The sequence below is a fragment of the Pan troglodytes genome, chromosome 13 (assembly GCF_028858775.2).
Source record: "Pan troglodytes isolate AG18354 chromosome 13, NHGRI_mPanTro3-v2.0_pri, whole genome shotgun sequence".
NCBI classification, from domain to species: Eukaryota; Metazoa; Chordata; class Mammalia; order Primates; family Hominidae; genus Pan; species Pan troglodytes.
In genome coordinates this window covers 18663490-18687915 of record NC_072411.2, presented here as the reverse complement: position 1 = coordinate 18687915, position 24426 = coordinate 18663490, and the positions used below count along the sequence as shown (strand labels likewise).

Below are 24426 nucleotides of genomic sequence, written 5' to 3'. Positions count from 1 at the left end.
TTTTAGGTCCGCATTCCATCTCCTTCCCCCTATTTTCACTCTCAGTTGCTTAAATAAAGGTGAATTATGAACCTTGTCAACTATGCTGAAGGCCTTAAGGACTGTTTATCTGTTAAAAACATGGTTTGGGTATATTTTTCTAAGTGTTAATGGTGTTAGGAAAACAAGACTTATAGTTTTGATTTTGGATGTAAACAGAATTGCACACCTATAATATTTCAGTTTTGTTATGGGTTCAGTCAATTTTGAGAGGCTAACTTAAGCACCTAACCGTGCTGTGAAACTGCTACTCTGGGGAAATGCATTTTATGTGCCATATATTTGACTTGCAAGAGGAGGTTTGGAGCACAGCCACCAGAATGCTGGAGTTAGCCTATTCCTCAGTATTCAAAGCCTAATTTTGAGTTCTTGAAGTCATTCTAGGCAACTCAAAGTTAGGCCTTGAATACTAAGGAATAGGCTAACTCCAGCATTCTGTAGTTAGTAAATAAAATACGACATATCTCTCCCAACCTGTTTGTGTCTCCTATGATGATAGGCCTATGACATGCTCATAAAAGATATTTAGTAAGTTCTTGTCAAATGAATAAAGAACAAAGTTCACAGTCCTTGGTATTTAGGGCTTTTTATGCCCCTATTTTGTTTTATATTCCAGATAGATAACCATCTTAGTTTGGCCTGAGGTAATTGTTCTTGAAAGTTAGTTTGTTTTCTAGAACTGTGGTGTCCAGTATGGTAGCCACTATCCATATGTGGCTATTGAGCAATTGAAATGCGACTAGTGTGGCTCAGGAACAGAATTTTGATTTTAATTAAGTTAAATTTAAATTTTAAGATTTGTGCTTGATTTAGTTAATGGAAAATGTTTATCTTTGGAATAACTTGGGCATATGAACCTACTAACCTAGTAATTAAAAAATTGTATGTGTGTCCTTCTTTATATTTCTTTGTACTGTGCTGTTCTAAATGTACATGCTTGATTTAAAGACTGGGTCCTCTGACTAAGGTATGAAGAAGTGAACTGGATGATGGGAGGAGCTCTTTGGTGCTAACAGTGTAGGTAGCAAGAATCAGAGCTAAAGAAGAGGAATGCAGGAGCAAAGAAGCATGCGGCACTGCGGATCAGAGCTGTCACTTGGGGGAAACAGGCAGGGCTGACAGGAAAAGAGGAAAGCGAGGCAGTAGTTAATAGGCAGTTGAGGACAGAGCTTTGTCATGGAAATCTCACTACTTTGTGACATGGATGAGGCCTTTAGAAAAATCATGTGGACTCTTCATTCATGCAGCAACCATTAATTGAGCACCTACTATGTGCCGGGCACTGAACTGCCAGGCAATGGGGATATTGAAGTGAATGAAGCTGTACATGAATATTTATAGTAGCACTGTAAATATGTTGCATAATATATTGCACAATTATGAATTTAGCAATTCATAATTGCTAAAAAGTAGAAACAACCCAGATGTCTGTCAGCTGATGAAACAAAATGTGGCTTACTCATATAATGGGATATTATTCAGCCATAAAATGGAATTAAGTAGTGATTCATGCTTCAACCTGGATGAACTTTGAAAATATTCTCATGAGTCAAAGAAGCCAGACACACAAGGCCACATTTTGAGTGATTTCATTTCTATGAAATCTCCAGAATTAGCAAATCCATAGAGACAGAAGGTAGATCAGTGGTAGCCAAGGGCTGGGAAGAGGGAAGAATTGTGATTAACTGCTAATAGTAACAGAGTTTCTTTTTGAGGTGATGGAGCTTTTCTTGATTTCGATAATAGCGATGGTTGCACAACATAGTGAATACACTAAAATCCAGTGAGCAATACACTTTAAAATGGTGAATTTTATATTATATGAATTATGTCAGCTTTTAAAATATTTTTTTAAAAGTGAATGAAGCAAATTTCTTCCTCTCCAGAGGCTCAACAGAAAGGCTTAGCGGATTACTCATGAGGGATAATTATGTTCACCATACAATGAGTGCGTTGGCTGTCACAGAAGCTCACATCTGGAGGGCTTACTTAAAAGAGTCTTCCCAGAGCCTCTGTCTTTAAGGAGGAGTAGATTCGTCCTAGGAATCAAGTCACTCAGATTTGGTTGTTTACTTCCTTATTTGGAAAATCCGTGAAGTCCCTGGGCCTTAGATAAGGGCCTTATGTCTTCTGCCCTAAAAGTCTCCACAGACTAAAGGCATAAAAAAGGAAAGATGAATACTCAAGATGCAAGGACACTTCTATAGGAGTGGGAAACTTGGGCAAGACCTTGTATTGTTCAGGGTTCCCTGGTTGAAAAAACAGTACCCTCCCACTAGTTTCAGCAGAAGGGATTGGTTACAGGGCTGGATGAGAACTAGGCTGAGCCAGGGTCAGCTCTCAAGCTTCACATTAGAACTGGAGCTCCAGGATACTGCTTCTGCCTCCAAAATCAGGAAGCTAGCCAGCAGCCTGTAGGATTGGGAAGCTGGTGCTATAGCGGCTTGACAAGGAAGGAAACCACGCTGCTTCTGTCAAATTAGGAAGCTCTGAAAAACCAAGAAGCCACTGTGATAGCTGCTAGCCCCAGAACCTGATTGTTTCTACTGTGGTCCACACCAACACAATGGATCCTTTATGCTTCCCTCTTTCCTCCTTTAACTGTTCCATATTGAAAACTCTAGCAAATGCATCTGATTGGTGGAACGTTAATAGTATTCAGAACCCTAGGTGCAAGGGAACATGGAAAATAGTCTCTTTTCTAGCCTCGGCAGTACTAGAAGATGCAATAGATATTAAGCCAGTCCACGGAATCTGCCATAAGGTCCTTTACAGAATTCGTGTGGATAGCCAAAATTTAACCTTGGTCTGCTACACTTTGGACCTATAGGTTTATTTCTAAAGGGTGGGCATACTGCCCAGCAGTGACTTTTTGGTTTCCCCAGTTATATGACAATCTGTTGCAAGGTCAGATGATACTTTTGGCTTCTTGATTTTTGCATTTTTTCACTTATGTTTAGTTTGTTTGTTCAGTGAATATTGGAAAAACCACATATAAAGGTAGAATCTTTGCCCTCAGGAGAATGATACAGATAAGTAACAGTTGCATGTATTCACCATCTGGGAAGTGAGAGGAGCATGAACAGATGCAGGAATGGATAGGCCAGGCTGAGCACATGTGCATGGGGGATGCTTCACAGGGGAGGAGCTTTAGAGCTGAGGAGTGGAGGGTGAGTAGGGAAGCAGGGGCGAGAAGGGAACAGCTTAGTTTGTGCAGAGCTCTCTGTTCAGGTAGTAAGTGTAATAGGAACACAGAAGGTGCTGCTGGTGGTGAGGTGAAACATTTGTTAGGCTGAGCCATGGAAGAGAGGCTTTATAAGGCTCCTGAGGAGGTTCTGTTTTCTTCTGAGGGAAGAGGCCTGCCATTTAATAAATGTGCATCAGGCCAATGCAGAAGTTGGACAAGGAATGGGCAGGAAGAGTGTGGGGAGTGAAGCTGGAGGACCAAGACCAGGTGAGCCCACAACCCAGAAGTGAGGCACAGAGTAGCCTTAAACTTGTTCTTTATTTTCATTTATTTATTTTTGAGACAGAGTCTTGCTCTGTCACCCAGGCTGGAGTCCAGTGCTATGATCTCGGCTCACTGCAACCTCTGCCTCCTGGGTTCAAGTGATTCTGGTGCTTCAGCCTCCCAAGTAGCTGGGACTACAGGCATGTGTCACTATGCCCAGCTGCTTTTTGTATTTTTAGTAGAGACAGGGTTTCACCATGTTGGCCAGGCTAGTCTCAAATTCCTGACGTCAGGTGATAGGCCCGCCTCAGCCTCCCAAAGTGCTGGGATTACAGCACTTTGCAGGCGTGAGCCAGCGCGCCCGGCTCAATTTGTTCTTCTTAAATGTTTGCATTAACTTTATTTTCTTACAAATCACTTAAAGGTGTATGAGGCTGGGTGGTTTGCATTTTGCTTTTTGTTGAGGGTTGAATGGATTTTGCATTGTTATACTTGCTTTTTAAAAAAACATAGATTAATTAGAGCCAGAAAATAAACTACTTGAAACTGAATTGTGTTTTTGTGTTTTTTTTTAACTTAAGTTTGTGTGAAGTGAGTACACATTATTGGCATCATGCTTGGACTATGTTTGGGAATAAAAAGTGTGCTAGACTCTAAGTTATGGAAGTAGCCATTAAAGCGCATATTTGGCTTAAGGAAACACATTTACATTTGTTTATATAGATATTTTTAAGGCTTTTAGCTTAAACCGTGGCTCTGAAATGCAGTTGCTGATTCAAAAAGTCATAATTGCACTTAAGGAAAATGTTGCATTCTATACTGTCTGAGAGTTCCAATTTACATTATAGTATTTGCATAGCAAGTAGGGTGGCTGGCCCTTTATTAAAAAGACAGTAGAATATGTTTGTAATTTAGGCACTTGTAACATTTTCTCAAGTCACCAAATGGCATAAATTCTCTTGATGTTTTTCATGTAAAAAGTCAACCAAAATGCATTTCACTGAATTTATTGTAATTTTTAAAGTAGTAATTAAACTCCTTTTTTGTGGCCTGCAGGAGATATGGATTTAGCCGCCAGAGCAAAACGGAGAAGGTAAGAAAAACATTGATAATAAGAGAGAATACTTGAGAGATGGAAGTGACTCCCTTCACCTCTGACTAACACTCACAGGCTGGGCAGCAGCTTCTTGGGAAACCCAGGGATGTGTGAGCTGCCTTTGGCCCCTGCATCTCCGTCCTGGCTTTTCTAGCTAGCCACCTCTACAGACTGGGGAGCAAAGCAGCAGTCTCCTCCTGGGGCTGGAAATGAGGGGTGATTGAAAGCTGTGGCCCAGGGTCAGTCACTTGGGGTCTAGTGGCTCTGCAGTATGAAGATGAAGTCCACTGCCAGGGCTCCCAGAGCACTCCTCATCTGAGGTGTGACTCTAAATAGATGTGAACAGGATGTTAGGTAGAGCACAGCGGTGAATTACAGGCCTGCCCTCTGCTGAAACAGCCAGTCATGGAAGAGCCAGGTAAATCAGGATGGCTTTTCTAACTTCACAAAGGATGCCCAAAGATTTCTGTTAATTTATGTGTTTATTAATGATGCTTCATTGTCAGCAGCAGGACAGGTACATAAATGTTATGGTGCTAAACTCTTTCTGTGTCCCAGGCTCTATGTTAAGGGCTCTGTATGTTTTCACTTACTGCCTTGAACAACTCTATGAGGAGGACATTTATTTCTGCTTTTTAGGTCAGAAAGCTAACGCTCAGAGAGGCTCAGTGATTTTTCCAAGGTCACATAGCTCTAAAGTGAACTTAATAAGAATCTGAACCTAGAGGTCTGACATCAAACCTGTGCTCATAGCCACTGCCTTCTAAATAATAAAGTGTCAGCTATAGTGGTCAGTGGCCTCTTAAAAAGTTCAGTTATTGTCAGGAGATCGAGACCGTCCTGGCTAACACGGTGAAACCCCGTCTCTACTAAAAATACAAAAAAACATTCTCCAGGAGTGGTGGTGGGTGCCTGTAGTCCCAGCTACTCGGGAGGCTGAGGCAGGAGAATGGCGTGAACCCGGGAGGCGGAGCTTGCAGTGAGCCAAGATCGCGCCACTGCACTCCAGCCTGGGTGACAGTATGAGACTCCGTCTCAAAAAAAAAAAAAAAAAAAGATTGGTTATTAACCTCTTTTCATTCTCTACCTGATCCCCAGATTTCTTGAACAGGACACACTCCCCTTGCTGTTCCCCTGCCACCCACTCCATTGTACCCACTCCCCAGGCTCCCCCTCTGCTTCCTGTGTTGACTGTTGTCTCAGTCACTGCAGGCACCAGCAGTGACTAGGAGCACTGTTCTAAAGCCAGACTAGCTGGTTTAGGATTCCAGCTCCTCTATTCACTGAGTGACTCTGGATAATTTACTGATTCTTTGTACATTAGTTGACAGCATCTGTAAAATGGGGGCAGTCATTGTACCTATCTCACAGCATTATTGTGAAGATTGAAATGTAAAGGACTTAGAATGATCCAACACATAGTAAACATTTAATAAACGTTAATATCAGTATTAGTTATTGGTACTTAGTCATGTACTGATTATGATATCTTCTTTTTTAGTTTTCTCATTATTTTTTCCCCATTTGTGTTTTTTTAGTCAACTGAATAATGATTTCCTACAGAGCAGGGTGTTTTCTGGATTTGAGTATATCATGTTTTATCTGGTATATACTAAGGGTTTGATGTGTATATTTAATTTGATATGTAATTTAAGTCTGAAAAGATTGTCTTTATATATGACTGGGCAATTTGGTTATGACTGGAAAAATCATGAGATGTCCCTGAAATTAGTATTCAAATTGTGCTTGTCCTGTCATTTTTATGTCAGACGGCACATTTGAATTAGCAGTTTCATCCCCTGTAGATGTGTCCAAGCAGTTAGGAGCTTGGAGTGTTCCCATGGGCAGTGATAGACTCGTTATAGAAAAGCATCCTAGAGTTGGGATGGTCCAAGAAGGGCATTTGAGACCAAACCTCCCTTTTGACCCTAGAAGTCCTTAACATGCAGGTATCAGAGGTAAGCCTGAGGTCACCCAGCTGGTGGATGGCAGAGATAGAATTAAAACATATAGCCCATGATTGGGGAGGCAGCAGTTAATCCAGGGTGCCTTGAGTTTGACCTGGTTCGTTTGGAGCCTGGGGCTAAGTCCAGAGCATGCTGCTTGATCATTAGATAAGGCAGTTTTCATCCTTCAGACCAGTGGTATTCAAACTGTTTTGATTACTCTGAGCAGTAAACATGTAATTTTTCATCATGATTCAGTACACACACACTAATACCCCTAAAACAAAAGTTTCAGTAAGCAGTACTTAACCCCTCACTACAAAGCACTCTGGCATGTTCTGTTGTGTTAATTTATACAGATGCTAGTTGTACCTGCCAAATTACTTTTATGTCCCACTAATTGGTCTTAACAGGCAGTTTGAAGAAACACTCCTTTAGTAGTGATCTGCTCTTGAAAGTGTTAAAGTAGGGGGAAGCCCCAGTCAAAGTGCAAGGGTAAGTCAGGCAAATGTGTGTGGCCTGAATTTAATCAGTGAGCAGCTGGGACATGGAAACAGGCATTTGCCAGTTCCTGAAGCTTAACCTGCCCACCCTGTACTCTAGTGGAGGTTCAGGCCTTTGGAGTATCCACTCTCTCAGGGTGCTGCTGCTCTGCAGGTCTGTGTTTTTTTCACAGACTCATGCCTCTTGTCAGTATTGTCCTTTCTCTACTGAGTCTCCATCTCCCGTGCTCAGCTGTTTTCACATCTTCCCTTGCAGGCTGAGGACAAGAAAACGGCACTTCCAGCAGGGCTGTCAGCTACAGAAAAAGCTGATGCCCACGAGGAAGATGAGCTTCGAGCAGCTGAAGAGGTGTGTGGTCCATGTAGGCCCTCTGAGGTTTCTGTGTAAGTCATTTTGGGAGAAATTGTACTCTTATCCCTAGCGTTTCCAAATGGCCACCACCTCCCACAGCCAGCTGCTGTGAGCAGGTCTTTCACACCTTCCAGTTTCATTTTATCACCTGCCTTTGAGGCTCACATAAGACGAGATCAAGGAAGACACCCTTGGATATCACCGCAAAGATCCATGTAGGCATATTGCTTCTGTCTTACATGTTCAGAACCACTCACTGCTGCTCCCATCCATTCCTCTTTCAGCAGCGTATTCAGTCGCTGATGACCAAGATGACCGCTATGGCAAATGAGGAGGTGAGTGGGAGTTGGGGAGGTGTAGGGATGGGGACTTGGCACCACCCTGCTCTGCTGGGGTCTTCTCCCAGAGAGCCCACCTTCTCCAGAGCTGCCTCTCACCAGCACACAGTACCTCCTCTTCCCCAGGGAGTTCCTTTTGGTAATCTGTTTTTAATGCCTAGTGCTGCCACCCATGGGAACCTCTAGGAAGGAGACTTGAAGGACCCTTGTGAAAGCAGAATATTCCTGCTGGGAGGTTCACAGGGCCTCTGCAGAAGAGCTAGAGCTGACCCGTGAGTTATGCCTCATGCTGAGGCAGCTCTTGTCTTCTGCTTTCTTCCTACACTATCAAGGCAGGAAGCGGGATTTTGAGATTATAGTTGGTCTTTCCAGAGCTCAAAGCCTGTCCAGAAGGTATAGCCAATGTGAAAGGATCATTCTTTTTGAGGCCTGGGAAGACCTACGGTAGTAAAGAGATATTTTAGAGTTCTGAGATTCTTTGTCCTTTCCCATGCTCTTCTCTATTCCCTGTGTCCTAGGCCTGCCAAATCCCCTGCAGGCTCTGTTTGGTGACTCTCAGGAGGTGAGACCTTGGGGTGGTACATAGAAGGGAAGGACCATTTTCCAGGGGTGCCCAGGGTCCGAGGAGGGTTTAGCACCATCCGCTCAGTGACTCAGGAGGTAGCTGCGTGTTTGTCCTGAGGCTTCTTTTCTCCCTTTCTGTTGGTAATATGTGGCAAAGCCAAATTATTATTTCCCCTGAGAATATTATGTTTTACCGTAATAGAGTGTTCAGATTTTCCAGTGCTATGGAAGACAAGGCTTGGCCTTGAGAACATTCCCTCCATATGCTTGCAGAGCCGTCTCACCGCAAGCTCCGTGGGCCAGATTGTGGGACTCTGCTCTGCTGAGATCAAGCAGATTGTGTCCGAGTATGCGGAGAAGGTAGGTGGGGGCCCAGCTGGAGTCTGTGCCCCAGATAATGCTCCATGGCTTTGTTCTCCCACTTCCCTACCCCACTACCCCAGCAGTGCCCTGTGTTCTCTTGTAACTCACCAGCCACGTTAGTCAGAAGCACACTGGGCTTTACCATGCACAACTGGCTATCAGCACTTGCCCGTTAGTTAAATTAATTTTGTCCTGCAGTGCCCACTTTTCTGTAAATATAAAGAGAAAACCTGTCTCACAGAGCAGTTATCACATTTGATAAATTCATGCCTGAGGGTATGGGATGAGCATTTTTTCTTCTCTATCAGGCCTCTTATAACTTGGGCTCAGTTTGATGATTGGGCTAGGGAATGAAGCTTTGCCACTTAGGAGATAAACCCCATAACTCAGCCAAACCCAAGGCAAAATTTTTTGTTCTACTTTATTAAAAGAGTATAGAATGAAGGAAAGCCTGAAATCATATTTCAGAGTTTGCTTTTTTTTTTTCCATCCTAAACCTTGAATATTTCAGGGAGACGGTGATTAATCATTTTGCACATAACTGATTCTGGTGTGGCTGAGATGTGGTATCAGTAAAATCAGATTTACAGGACATTGTTGCACATCCCTCCTTCCCCAGCCCTGTCCCCCTAAAATGTTGATGTCTGTTGAAGCATCCAGCTTTGCTTTCCTTTTCTTAGAATCTTTTACTACAAATTAGCTCTGCCCTGACTCTCTGTGACATATTCTTCTGAAGTGATTGCACAGGTGATACAGTTAGGGAAAAATTGTCCCCAGTAATCTGGAGGTGTTATCAGCTATAACACCCCCAAGACTTTTGGAAAACTGTTTTAAATGCCTAGTGCTGCCATCCGTGGGAACCTCTGGGAGGGAGACTTGAAGGACCCTTGTGCAAGCGAATATGAGTGAGGAAAACAGCTTGGAATGTCTCAGGATGAGATTCCTTTGTTTTCCCCACTCCCCCAAGTAAGTGTTTCTTAACATGGGCTTTCTAGTCCAATCTCATAGAATCCAGAGTGTCCTGTCTTTCCATTACCACCTAGGAAAGATGACACTGCTCAAAGTGTCATCTGAAATTTGACCAGAAAAGGATGTTTGTTATCCTAAAAGTACAAATGAAGATGTAATTATGGAAACAGTATTAACTCACTGTCTGAGAAGAAAGTGTCTTCGTTTCCTGTGAGCACACACATCTGAATGGCAAGAGTGTGAGTTTATACCCGCCCTTATGTTGCCACATAGCATTGCTGAACCCAGTTTTTCAGAAAAAAAAAAAAAAAACGACAACTGGATAGAGCACCCACTGCTGTTTCTACAGGGAGCACGTAGGAGCTCTGATGATTGTAAGAGGAAAAAGCAGGCAGGCAGAGCCCCCTGTGGTTGGCAGTGCATCTCTCTTTCCACACTTTCCTCTGCCTAGGACTCCTGAAGCTCACCTGACTTCCCCAGTTATTCTGCATTTTGCATGTCTCCTTCTGGATCTCTCTGTATCTTTATCTCCTAATAAGCTTTTTCTTCCTCACTCTTGACCAGTGATCTCTATCCAACTCTGATGGATACATTCTGGTTTATCTGTCTTGGACCATTCTCTACCTCCATTCCATTCTTCTAGAAAAGAGTGAAATTAGGAGTAATTTGGACAGGAAGCCGTGCCAAGATTTTTTCTAAGGACATACATGCTGTTGATTCTTGATCAACACAGGTTTGGACTGTGTGGGTCCACTTACATGTGGATTTTTTCCCAACCAGATGTGTATGGAAACTACAGTATTCATGAGATGCAAAACCAGTGTATATGGAGGGCCAACTTTTCATATATGTGGGTTCCGTACAGCTGACTGCGGAGTATGCACAGATTTTGGCATAAGCAGGTGGTTTTTGAACCAATCCCCCACATATACTAAGAGATGACTGTAGTTAAACTTCCGATGGAGAAGCAGAGGTGTCAAACATTCATTACTTAATTGTGTTGTTTTCATTGGGTAGGTAGTATAGCATTAAAGCTGATGGTTTTTCAAAATTAAATTGCCTTTAATCCTATTCCCGTATTGCAGTTATTTCACATTTGCATATTATTTTACAGTGCTTGTTCCCAGATCTTCATAGTTGTGTATAGTTGTAATCATCATATATGTCTAAAAGAGGTAGGACAGTGAGTGAGTGCAGTGATTAAAAACACACCATTTGAAGCCATATCTTGGTTCATTTCTGCCTTTTCCATTTCCCAGCTGTGTGACCTCGGCCATATATTTAATCTCTCTTTGCCCTAGTATCTGCTTTATAAAATGAGAATAATATTACTTTTCTGACAGGTGTTGGGAAGATTAAATGAAATGTGACCAAAATGCCTCAAATGGTGCCTGGCACTCTTCAGCTGTTGATAGCTTTATTTTCATTACTGTAGTCTTCATTCTTTTTGGTTTTGTCAGATCACATCCTAAATATTTTCTAGCCTTCCCGTTTGTTTATTTATTTTTATTTTTCTAAGTGTGTGTTTGTGTGTATGGGTGGCTGTGTGTGTTTCCTGAGATAGGATCTCACTCTGTTGCCCAGGCAAAGAGTGCAGTAGTACAATCTCAGCTCACTTTAGCCTTGGTCTCCCAGGCTCAGGTGATCCTGCCATCTCAGCCTCCCAAGTAGCTGGGACTGCAGGCGCATACCACCATGCCTGGCTAAGTTTTGTATTTTTTGTAGAGATGGGGTTTTGTCATGTTGCCCAGGCTGGTGTTGAACTCCTGGGCTCAAGCCATCCTCCCACCTCAGCCTCCCAAAGTGCTGGGATTGCAGGTCTCAGCCACTGTGGCTGGCCGTTCTCATTTATTTTAATAACTACATAATTTATGTGTTAATACAGCGCAGTTCATTAAACTTTTTTTTGTTAGACACAATTTTAAGTTGTTTCTGTTTGCCATTGTGGATAATATTGTGAAATGTGATCAGATAGTTTCTGCTGAGAGGTTTTCTAGGTGTTAGATGATTGGTTATCACTCCCTCTGTGTGTTACAACTACGTAAAATACTAACAGTTGTGAAGGGACTTCCCAGCATATGCCCCCAATATTTCCAGCTTTGATTTTTTTGTTTGTCTAATTTGTTACTGTAGCAACTTTAAAATGGCAGCTCTGTAGACCACTGAGAGGATCGAAGATGATTCTGTGTAAGTACAGGTTACAGAGAACTCATCCAGTACCATGTAACTAATAAGTTCCAGGTTTGAATACAGGATTGTTTACTGTGTTTTCTTCTCTGAATTGTCTGTTATAGACTATACTCGAGTAACGTTTTCCTTGTGAATTTGAATAAAGTCTATACTTCAGATTTAAATATATTGTCACTGTGATGCAAGTATTTCTCAGGCACTTTATTTTACTTTTGTGTTGTTTTTCATTATATACAAGGAATTTGTACCCAAGTTGGTCAGTCTTTTTTTTTATTCTTGTTTCCAAATGAGAGGTTCATTGTTTTTCCATGGATCTGGTAAAATAGTTAATGCATGTCAGCTGGTCTTTTATTAATTATGTTTAATTCTTTAACCTATGTAGAATTTATTCTTCTTTAGCCTAAAGTGGGGACCTGTCCTAGTTTTCCTATTCATATCCACTTATCCTACTACTGTTTGTCAGATAATTTCTTTCTACTCATTTGGAGATACTTGATTCTATTTTTATGTCTTATAGCTAAACTGAGTATGGCCTCTTTCTTGTATTATTGGTTTATACTTCTATTTTATGCAAGTTCTGTGGTAAAGTCATGTATGGTGTTTTTGTTATTTGCTTGATTTGTTTTTGTTTTGTCAGTGCTCTCCAGTCAAAGACCTAGTTTGTTCAACTAGGAACATATCTGTGGTTGAACAAGTTGGGTATATTGCTGCTTGTAGTGAGGGAGAACACATACCAATGGGAATCATGGGGCCTTTCAGTAAGAATGTGTCAGAAAGGACTTAGTATAGGATTTGGACTTATGTAAGGTGACTTGAAGGAGGGTTCAAGGAAGTGGGGCTTTGCTTTGGGTTCGATACTGTAAGGAGGGGTGAGTCTGTCAATGAGTATCTTAATAAATCTTATCTCTAAGACATGGGGAAAATGAATCAAGATTAAAGCTATGTATGTGTAATAGCCAGTATAGGGGATATTTGGTCATTTTTGTGATTCGGACAATGTTTATGTTTTCGTCCATGTTCGGACATACTCATAGTCATAGGGTGGCCTTGTCTGGTATTGGTGTTCTTTGAAATTGTTTATGTTTTGCAACAAGGCCTGGTTATGAGTGCAAGTCAGCCTCCCACCAACATCAATGCCTTGCTAATAGTACCAGGCTAGCTTTCAGATGTCAGGGGCTGCTTTTCTCATTCTCACGTTGTTTGTGTGGTTATCTGCTATTGTGTGGCAGTACTGCCACAAATGTAGTCACTTAAAATAACACACATTTATTGTCTCACTGTTTCTGTGGGGCAGCAGTTGGGCACAGCTTAGCAGCACCCTCTGTGACTCTTACAAGGCTGCAGTCTCATCTGAGGCTCTACTGGGGAAGGATTCGCTTCCAAGCTTACATGGTTGTTGGCAGCATTCAGTTCCTTGCAACCTGCTCACTGAGGTCACCAGTTTTTGCTGGCCGTTAGCTGGAGGCTACCCGCAGTTCCTTGTCACATGAGCCTCTCCTACATTGCCACTTATTTCATCAAAGCTAGCAAGGGAGGGCGTCTCCCTGCAGGGCAGGCATTATAGACTTACATAACGTAATTACATATATGTAATCAAAAGACTGCCTCTTCTCTGTGGTGTATTCTGTTGGTTAGAAGCAAGGCACAGCTTCCGTCCACACCCAAAAGAAACGGGTTACACAAAGGCAGGTGTGAACATCAGCAGGTGGGAATCATGGGGCCATTGTAGAGTTGTCTACCATGGTTTGCTTATTGGTCTTTTAATCATACTGCCACAGATTGGGCTGAAACTGGACACTGGCAATGCTGCCACCTTCATGGTCTCAGTAATATACCTTGGAAATAGAGATGGGATTGAGGAATGCCCAGGAGGGAAGCTGTTGGTAGTATCTGAGAAAAACTCACTTAGGCTGAGATCAGAATTTATTTTTTCTTTATGAAGAGAGGGGAAAGGATAATTTGCGGGGAGGATCAAGTGTAAAAATGATTTTGTGACCAGGGAATAAATTGAATAGCCTGCCAGATGTGAGTGTTTGGAAACTTGACAGGCACTGGGATATAAAAACAAGGTAAAAAACATGTGCAGTATTCTTTTTTACTGGTAAAGTTCACAAGTTTCTTATAAGAGTGTAACATAACATGTATCTCAAAGTTCCTGAGACATGTAACTCAATATGGTTCTTGTAGAGCAGCAGAAAGAGGAATGTGAAGAAGCTTCCAGATACATAATTCATGAGTGTCCGTAGACTCTAGGCTGAGTAGCTCCATCTGCCATTGTTTCCAAAGGGTAACACCCTTCCCTGAATGTGCTACAAGAAGTACCACTGTGCTTTTGGTGTTCATGTCTAATATTCTCACTGCATCATAGCATTTATTTTTACAGGGAAGAAGAATATTACTCTGACTTACAGAAAACTGAAATGCCTGACTGTCCAAAAAATACTTCCGCCCTGCAACCCCCTAAGCCTGATAGGAGCCAGAAGAAAGAAAAGGAAGCTGGGCCAGGGAAGTTGCAAGGTCCCTGGGAGGGCAGGAAGGGACTTTCCCTAATGCTGCATACTAACTATACACCATTTTGACCACTTTAATACTTAGTCTGCCAACTAAATCATTCATTGGTCGACTTCTCCCTAAGACAGGATATTGGAACATTGTGTAGCTCTAAAGGATCTGAATATTTTATAGCTCTAGAGGCACAGATCTGTCTTGGTGAATCTGAATCTACCCTGAGTGCCTCTCCATGCAGATTCTTTGTGTACCATTATCTCATTTAGTTCTTATTTTTTAATTCTAAAAAATTATCTCATTTAATTCGTATAGGCTGCCTTCCTGCTTATAATCCTCTGCCTTCCTCCATCATTATATTTATATGCAGTTGAAACTATCTGTTTATGTGGCTGTGGACCACCTTTACTCTTGTCTGTAATCTGAGAGTCTCGCTAAGGGCCCACCAGTGTTGGTGCTCTATAAATGAGTACGTGATATTATATCCATTTTGCAGGCAAAGAAACGAGATTATGTGACTTGTCCAGTGCCATACAGCTAATAAGTTCCAGGTTTGAGTACAGGACTGTTTTGACTTTGCAATCTTTCTCCTTGGCTAGGTGGAGCTTCCTTAGGGAGAAGCAGGGACAGCCTCCTTTACCATCCTTAGTGTCTGCCTTCCAGGCTTGGCTGTGGCTGTGCCTCCTTAGACTGCCCCACTATTCAACTGCCTACCTTGGGCTATTGGTAGCTAGGGCATACTGGGAACTAACCACGGAAACAAGAAAAAGTGAAAATGGTGCAGCTCAGCCCAGGCACTCACACACCATAAACCTAAGCTGCTGAAAGCCATGGAAGTTTGTATTTGGAGTATCTAAGTGACTCTTCATGTTTCTGGAGAATACCACATTAATGTGTTCTCATGCAGTTCTTTAAAGGGTAATATCTGGCTAGGCATGGTGGCTCACGCCTGTAATCCCAGCACTTTGGAAGGCTGAGGCAGGCAGATCACTTGAGGTCAGGAGTTTGAGACCAGCCTGGCCAACATGGTGAAACCCTGTCTCTACTAAAATACAAAAATTAGCTGGGTGTGGTGGCACATGCTTGTAATCCCAGCTACTTGGGAGGCTGAGGTGGGATTGGTAGCTTGAACCTGGGAGGCGGAGGTTGCAGTGAGCTGAGATCGCGCCACTGCACTCCAGCCTGGGCGACAGAGAGAGACTTTGTTTCAGAAAAAAAAGGCAGTGGGAGGTTCTCCTAGCCCGAAGAATGTCAACATCTTGATCTCATTTCCATAGCAAGGTGTATTTTAGATCATCAAGGGACTTATTTGTGGAAGGAATTTTTCCTTAATGGGTTTTGGAAATTTTCCTGTCCAGCAATTAAGAAATTCTGGCACCATTGCCTCTGACCTTTTGATTCTGAGAATCATTCTCTGGCAGTTAGAAGCCTTTGCTCTATCTTGAAGTCATATCTTTCCAGAGCACCTGGGGAATCTCGCCAGATAATTAGAGCTTGGGTATGGTCAAGGATGTACTTATGAAAAAACACAAAGGAAAGGGTCTCTTCTAGAAAAAGCAGACAGCCACATTTGATTAGAGCAGATCTTGTCCCCATCTATCATGATGATTTTTATTCCACTTTATGATGCAATCAGCAGAGAAGACTGCCTCTTCAGTTCTGTCACTCACTAAGTTGGACCCTTTGCCTTTTAAGCATTTTGGGTGCAAGTAATAGGAATTCTACCCAGCATGTTGCTATAAGCAAAAGGGAGCCTTTATCAGCTCTCAGAACTGGAAGTCTTTAGGGGGGGACTCAAATGGCCCTGCCATATCCCTTTACCCTTGCTTCACTTTGTCTCTGTCTTGGCTTCGTCACCTTGGAGGCCTGACTGTAGACAGTTTCTGTCTTACTGCCCCCTTCCTCCATCAGTGTATAAAATCCTAAGGAAGTACTGTCCTCTGTCTGTCATGGCTTAGGTCACAGATTTCTCCCCAGGCCCATTGTTGCCAGGAGTTGGGTGTGACTGGCAGCCCCTCTGAACTAGAAAGAGTAGGAGACAGGGATTGCTTTTCTACCAACAGATATGGGGCACACATGGTGGCTAGCACCCCCATAAGGCCTTCGTTTCCACTAGGCCCTCAGGAAATTTATTTAACAAAGTTGGAGGGAATTGACCCAAAAGAATCAATTGTTAATATATCGTTTGTCCTCTTAGTAGTTGCCTTCACATTGTTATTTCTCCACCCTGGGTTTGTAACTCTTACACTTTTTCCAAACGTATGAAGTCTTCTGAAAATATATTTTTAAATTAATACAATCTTTTTATATTTTAAGTCTTTGGTTTTTCTTTTCTGCCAGAGAACTGATGGAATTGACCTCATAATCACTGTCCTGTGAAAGAGTGATTAGATATATTTCTTCTTTCAGCAAACACCTGTTGAGTAGATCTGCATCCAGGCAGTGTCAGGTGTAGGGGGCAGGGATTGCGTTACGCATGAGTCAGAGTTGCGGCCCTGAGGGGCTTCCAGTAAGGAGTCAGTCAACCTGTGAAAACATAAATTACAGAATAATACAATTTGTGTGCCTGTAAAGTGGCTGCCAGGTGCTACTAGGTTTGTGTTATCATTTGAAGTGACAGTATCTGCCCAAAGAAAAGTTGTTGACATAATTGATATTAAAATATTTTTGCCTGATAATAACCAGGCAGAATGGGTGACTTTTAAAATTATTCCATGGGGTTAGAAATGGAAAAGGGAAGGGCTTAGGACTGAGTGAAGATACCACACCCCAGGGACATTGCCTGGGCCAGAAAGTAACAGGAAGCTTAGCAGCCCGGGGACCCTGACTGCTTTGTTAGAAAATCAGCCTGATCTGCCACCTGTGTGATTTCTAATAAGCTTAGATGTGAGTGTTTCCAATCCTATCATCCTGCCCCAACTCAAAAAATGTTACCACTTGCTAGCAGCATCGGTTTCTGGAGTTAGGGAGAAGTGTAGTATGAGTCAGGAAAGGGGTGGGGGTGTTCCTCTCTTGGAAACCTCCTATTGTGGCCACAGATAGAAAAACCCAGGAGGGTTTGGGGGTCTAAAATCAGGAGGGGTGGGGGTCTAGGTAGATTTTTAAACCCCTTCATTCTAGATACTGTTTCCTCACATAACATAATAGGTGTTGCATAAATCATATTCCTAACCTCTGAAGTTTTAGAGGGCCAATATTTCATTTTTTATCTTTGTATTCCTGTTGCTTCATTCATAATAAATACTCAGTAGAAGATAATGGATCACTTGAAGACTTTGTGGAGACTCACCTGATAGCCATTAGCAATGATTCTGGGCCAGGCACAGAGGCTCACGCCTGTAATCCAAGCATTTTGGGAGCCTGAGGCGAGAGGATCGCTTGAGGCCAGGAGTTTGAGATCAGCCTGGGCAACATGGTGAGACCCCTATCTCTGCAAAATATTTTTTTAAAATTACTTGGGTGTAGTGACATGTACCTCCAGTCCCAGCCTCTTGGGAGGCAGAGGCAGGAGGATTGCTTGAGCTCAGGAGTTTGAGGTTGCAGTGAGCTATGATCATGCCACTGCATTCCAGCCTGGGCAACAGAGTGAGACCCTCTTTAAAAAAAAAATTCTACTTCTTAAAAGAGGCTCTTCAGTGATGTTGTAGAGATCAGCTCTTTATCTCCTTTGTAGCACTTCCCTCAAGCACTGTTTCGTTTGTTTCTTTGCCTGTCTCCCAGGACTAGAATGTTTGCTTTCCAGGAGGGCTAGGATTATAGTCTACTCTCAGTGCCCAACACAATTGGGTTTTCACAGATATTTGCTGAAGGAAAGAAGAAAGGAAGAGAGGGAGAGGAAGGAACAACAGCAGCTTTCAGAACTCTTTTCCTCTGTGACACAATTTAGGCATTGAGGAGAATGCAGAGGATGCAACACCTTTACTTATGAATTAGCTGGTTTTGTCTGGCTAGATTATGAAGGGTCAGAGGTACAGTCTTTGCCTTTTCCCACTTGCCCAGTGCATACCACCGTGCCCCCACACAATAAGATCTGAGTAAAGATTAGCTGAAATAAGCCAAGGAAGGTGGGGAGAGAGATTTAAAATTTTAATCAGAGTTAAGAGAGTAAGGAACCCTGTAAATCTGGAGAGAACAATGCTAAATATGTTTCTGTTTACAAACGGCTCTAAGATTTCCTGAATTCGGAGCGACTCATACATAGTTAGTATACAATACCTAACTGCAAGGATAATGGTATCAACTAATGAATTGTCAGCCTGGTAAAATGGTCTCAAGCCACACAGCACAACTTATACATTTCAGAGTCCTTATCAGTTTGCATAAAGACTTGGACTTTAGCCTTGCCAGATTTGAGCATCACTTAAAGCATCACTTGCAAAGATAATTGGAACATCACTTAAGAAAAATGAAAAAACTGTTGAATTTCAGAAAAGTGAGTTGTACCAATTCATGATTTGGTGAGGATGCCATCTGACCTGACAGTAGTGTATGGGGATTAAAGAGGAGGTTTTGGATTTTGTTCACACCTCCTAAATGTTAAGTGCATTCTGAGCAGGCACACCGCATTACTCACGGTGGGACCCAAAGCAAAGCCTTAGACTCAACAAGGTTACATAACTATGGGTTTTTGAAATTCATGGAATTTCATTAGTGGGTTTTAAAAATATTGAAAAGAGCATTCATGTATTGAGTTTCATTTTTGGAAGCAGAATATAGATCAGGGAAAGTGGATGATTCCCTCCTATCTGCAGTGGTCACACATCATCAGGAGTGCTTTCGAAGTTCACTTACAAACTAGGATAACATCCAAGGTGGTGAAAGGTGTCAGCATCTTGTTATAGAAAGGACAGGTGGAAGAGCTGTGGACACTTAGTTGAACTGTTATCTGAAAGAGTGATTAGATTTAATCTGTTGCTTTAGGGAGGAATGCACATGCTTGTATGTATATGGTGTGTGCATTGGGAGGGGGTGTATTTGAATAAGTCTTTACAGATGCAGTTTTGCTGTCTGTTTTCACTGGCTTTTGTTTATGGTAGTTTGACTTCTTGTCTGCTTTTGATTTTTGACTGTGAGCCCCATATTCCTTAGAAATTTATCTGTAGGAACTATTTGAGGCCTAGGATTGAAGCTCTGTTCTTTCAGGGAAGATCTGCTTTTGCTTCTGCCAAGCACCTGGGGATACTTCAGCCCAAGTGCATTTTATACCTAGTCCTTACTTATGGGTTTTTTGCACCAAAGTAGTGTGTGAATTAGGATTGCAGAACTGCATGAGGTCCAATCTGTTGTTACAAAATCTCATTGTGGATTTTTTCCCTCTTACAGCTGTATCAAGATTTATGTGGTAAAAAGTCGTTACTGAATTGTAAAAATCAAAGCTTGTGATCATCAGGTTTTGGCAGATACTCTCAGGAAAAAAAGCCAACTTCAGTGGGTACACATACATTCCTGGATTCCCACTTTCAGTTACTTTTTGGCCTTCTGAAATTTAACATTCTTGCTAGTTCTTAGATTTAAAAACATTTTTAAAGAAATATTTCACATAGTCTGTTTACTTGTCTTTATTTATTTATTTGAGGCAGAGTCCCTCTCTGCCACCCAGCTTGGAGTGTAGCGGTATGACCTCGGCTCACTGCAACCTCCACCTCCTGGGTTTAAGCAATTCTCAGCCTCCCAAGTAGCTGGGATTACAGGCGTATGCCACTATGCCTGGCTAATTTTTGTATTTTTAGTAGAGATAGGGTTTCACCATGTTGGCTAGGCTGGTCTTAAACTCCTGACCTCAAGTGATCCACTCACCTTGGCCTCTGGAGGTGCTGGGATTACAGGCACAAGCCACTGCGCCCAGCCTACTTGTCCTTAATTGGTCAGTCAGGGTACCAAAAATTGAAGTCCATCTATTTAGTGTAGAGAATTCCTGGTACCTTGTAAGATAGGAATTCTTTATTATTGTCAGCTTAGTGACCATATTTTGGTGGGGTAGGGAGATGATATAGGAGAGAACCCTGTATTAGAAGGTTGATGTGTAAATAACCTTTTGGGTCTCTTTCAATTATAAAAGTATATAGTTTTAGCTAAAGTAATCATTTTTTGCTTCTCTTGGGAATTTACCATTTTGAACTAGAGTAATATTATTCGGTGACATTTAAATCTGTTTCCTCTAAAAATAGAAGTTGTGAATATCTGTCAGTTATTAGAAAACACTGAATTTACACTAGAAGTCATCTTAATCCACAATGTGGTTTTGAAAGCACGTTCTTAATCTGAAAATGTTGAACAAATTAGATTGGCACTTTAGCCCTCACTGCAGTGTAAACACAAATGGAATATTTGTAGATGGTTGATGTTCTTTGACAGATGTTGCATTTTGGGAGCAGAAATCTGTTACGATGCTCTACGGTTTAAATTTTTTCTGTCAAGGATTTAGTATAAAGCCCCTTTTCCTCTTCTCCTTCTGTCTGACTTTGTCTCATCATTCAAATCCACCTTGGTCATCTAGTTTTCGTTCTCATCGTATCTCTCAGTGAATGAACCATCAGATGAGACCCGCTGGTTTACGCACCTGTTCCTGTCTTCATCAGTCTGAGTTCTCTTGGCTTTGAGAAACAAAAAATTTAGATTGCTTAATAAAAAGTGTGTTTGAAAAACAGGGCGGTCAGCTTTCTGTTTCCTAGGTTAGGAACTCTCATTTCAGCTCAGTAATAAACTGTTTTATCTGACTAAAAATAACTTCCCATTAAACAAAGCAGCTTCTCTTAGCACTGTCTCTAAACTCAAAGGCAAACAGAGGAACTTACAAGTTTATAAGTACTGTGCGCCAGTAAATGTACATTTACAGGACTCCACACAGGACTAAGAATTATTACCTACCAATAAAAGAGAGCATTTTGAAAGCTCATGTTTCCTTGGAACGTACACTATTATAACAGATATGATAGAGGTACCTATAGAGATTTCAAGATTTTTTTTCTGTGCATTGCGAGCATTTTCTCTCTGTTTGTATGGTTGTCCGAATCACGGGTCTAGTAAAAGAGTAGAATCAGAAAGAACTTTTCCCTCTCAGTGTTATATAAATGATGGCTGGCCAGTTGGTGAGCCCACTCCATTGACTGTCCCAGTCCATGGGTGGATTACCAAGTGAACCAGGCTCCTTAGATTAAAGTAGCAGTTCTCAACATTTTATAATACTTTCAGGACCCAGTTAAAGACTCTTAAAAATAACTGAGGACTCAATAGCTTGTGTATTTTAATTCATTTACAGTAGCTTATGTATTCATTGACAATAACATGTATTAATTCATACCCAATAGCTTATGTATTTACTTACAAATTATAATGAGCACATTAATATTAACATCAGATCAGTGATATCACATGTCATATAACATCTGGAAGATGTCACTGTATAATCATGAGAATGAGAGTGAAAAGGCAAATAACATATTATTATTATGAAAAGGTATTTGGCCTCTGAGACCTTCTGACAGGGTTTTGAGGGAGCATGTGGCTCAAAATTGAGACTTAAATAGATAGCTATCAACAGAAATAATCTTTCCACATATCAAGATGGCTGCTGGTTTTCCTGCAAGAAGAATTCTTGTAAGTGAAGTCTGAAGGTCATAATTTTAAAACAAAGCTGTGTGTGTGCCATATACACTAATATGAGAGCATGGAAGCTGGGTGGGGGAATGCAGTTTTTATTTTCTTAGGACTTTGGCCATAAAAGCAGTTTATGAGCAAGAAAGCTTGCTAACAGTCAGAGACATCACCCAATCCATGCCAAAGCTGCAGAACAGAATTGAATGAGTTTACTCAGCCCCCACACACTGGAGGAAGTCTGGAAGGTGAGTGATACGTGGATCCACTGGAGCCTGCCTGCCCACGTCTCAGTCACAAAGCCTGACAGGCATCTGGAGGAGGTCAGGATACTGAAGCATAATCCTGACACCAAACATAGAGACATACTGTATGGGAAATTAGTTCTGTTTCAGGTATCAGAAAAGCATGAATAGAAGGCTTATGTAATTCGGCTAGTAAAGCACAATGCTCCGAGAATATGCTTATGACACTTTGGAAGTCAAAGTCAAGGAATCTAAGCTGGATATTAAAACTCAAAGCTAAAATTAATTATAAAAAAGCTATTAAATACATAACATACAAAAGTGGCCAAATTAATAGCATAGTTCAGGTCAATCCAATCAAAGTAGAGGAGATGTAGTTAATTGTAATTCTGTTTTTGTAAGTGATTTAGAGTGGGGCTGGTCTTTCCTCTTCCGCCACCCTTTTTTAATACTCTCAAATAATTTTCAGAAATAGTTTGTCCTTCTCCATACTACAAGTTGTGGATATCTTGGTGTGTCCAAAATTAATTTTAAAAAGTTAATTCCAATTCCCAGAAATCCTAAAAGCTAAAATAATGTTGACATTTTACACAGTCCCAGGTTTCAAGGCTAAATGTGTTGTAATACTAAATGCTTAGTTTTTCTGTTTCCTTTATGGCCTACCAGCCCATGAGATAGAAAGTGATGTTTCTTACCATTTTATGCAGCTGTATCCTGCTGGTTGTTTTGTAACTCCAAAGTTGTTAAGTAGCAGAAGAACTCATCATCCATTAATAATACTGCTGAATTATTCAGAGAAATCCTTAACCAGAATAAATGGTTATGGCCATCCAATTTCTCCTCCTTCTCACTTTCCCATTTCTTTTTTCTGTGGGTAAATATCTTAGACTTTCAAGCCTAGGACCACTGTTAAAACATTCAGGGAAAGTTGAATATCCAAATGGTTTTTGTTGCATGTGAGTTTAGAATCAATGATTAGCTTGGAATTGGGGTACTTACTATAAGAAAGGAGATGTTTTATTGTTGGTGTTTGACTGTTTAATAAAACTATAATCATCCAAGAAGTATTATAATTGCACTTATTGCAAAAAGGTCTACCTTTTAATTTCTTTTTCCTGGGGCTTCTCACAGGAGTCTTGAGGCGGTGTTTGTATTCAGTATCTACACTAAGCTGCTTACTTCTTTGTGTGGTTTTTCAGGAATGGCCATTTGCCCTCCTGGAAAATGTTATCACATTCACCTCATCATCTTGTTCAGAGATCTCTCTCACACTCACTCCTGGTCCTGAGGATCCTTCTCCACCCCCTCCTCCCTTATACAGTTGCAGAACTTTTCCTACCTGACCTCTCTCAGCACCTTTAATCCCTTTCCAGTCAATCCCCTGTTAACTCCAGAACATCAGAAATAGGAAATGATTAAATTGGAGTGGGCCAAGTGATGGAAAATGTGTTGGGAGACTCTTCATTATAAGTGCTGCTGAATGGCTAGACTTTTTTAACCATTTGCTTATAATACTTCGATCACAGTGAATCAATTCATTATTCTTGATAACTCCAGAATGGTCTCATGAAGACATTACTATGGCCATGTTATTCCCCTATTTAAGACTTTTTGATGATACCTATTGCCTATATGATATTGACATAACCACAGTTATGTCCCTGTACTTTTTTACACATGCTGTTCCCTCAGCCCAGAATGCAGGTTCTGTTGATAGGGATTTTGGTCATTGTGTCAGAATCTCTTCTGTACGCCAGGTTTTGAACAGGCCCTGTAAATGCCCTGGCTTGGTGTGACTGGCTGCCCAGTACTGCTTTGCCCACATTGAACAGGGCTTGATTACATGAACCAAGGTCAACTAATTAAATCCTTTGGATTTGCCGTCCCTTTTTTCCACAGCAGTCTGAGCTATCAGCTGAAGAAAGTCCAGAAAAATTAGGAACCTCCCAGCTACATCGCCGGAAAGTCATTTCCTTGAACAAACAGATTGCGCAAAAGACCAAACATCTTGAAGAGGTCAGTGTTTTCTTTTCGTAAGTTTATTCAAGATCTTCATGGTAGATTGGTTAAAGGAGATTCCAGAACGGGGGTTGGCATACTGTGGTGCTTGGGCCAGTCCAGTTGCCACTTGTTTTTGTAAATTAAGTTTTATTACAACATAACACATCCATTTGTTTACACATTTTCTGTGGCTGCTTTCAGGCTACAGTAGCAGAGTTGAGTAGTTGCAGAAGACCATAAGACCTACAAAGCCTAAAATATTTACTATCCA

General features: G+C 41.5%; 1 protein-coding gene across 8 annotated transcripts in view; it reads left to right on the top strand.

Moving 5' to 3' along the window:
* The window catches only part of CCDC93 (coiled-coil domain containing 93), a 98539-nt gene that overhangs the window by 31611 nt on the left and 42502 nt on the right, over positions 1-24426 (top strand). For 3 of the 8 annotated variants that reach the window (XR_010149653.1, XM_016949309.3, NM_001246416.1), the window contains 5 exons: positions 4547-4583; positions 7292-7384; positions 7672-7722; positions 8563-8649; positions 24054-24170. Coding sequence is in view for 7 of the 8 variants with exons in the window: in XM_016949309.3 (XP_016804798.1) it covers positions 4547-4583; positions 7292-7384; positions 7672-7722; positions 8563-8649; positions 24054-24170 (385 nt within the window). In the remaining variant the exon portion in view is untranslated. The remainder of the gene's footprint in view (positions 1-4546; positions 4584-7291; positions 7385-7671; positions 7723-8562; positions 8650-24053; positions 24171-24426) is intronic. The other 5 variants (XM_024354636.2, XM_024354635.2, XM_054678744.2 and 2 more) reach the window with 3 other exon arrangements.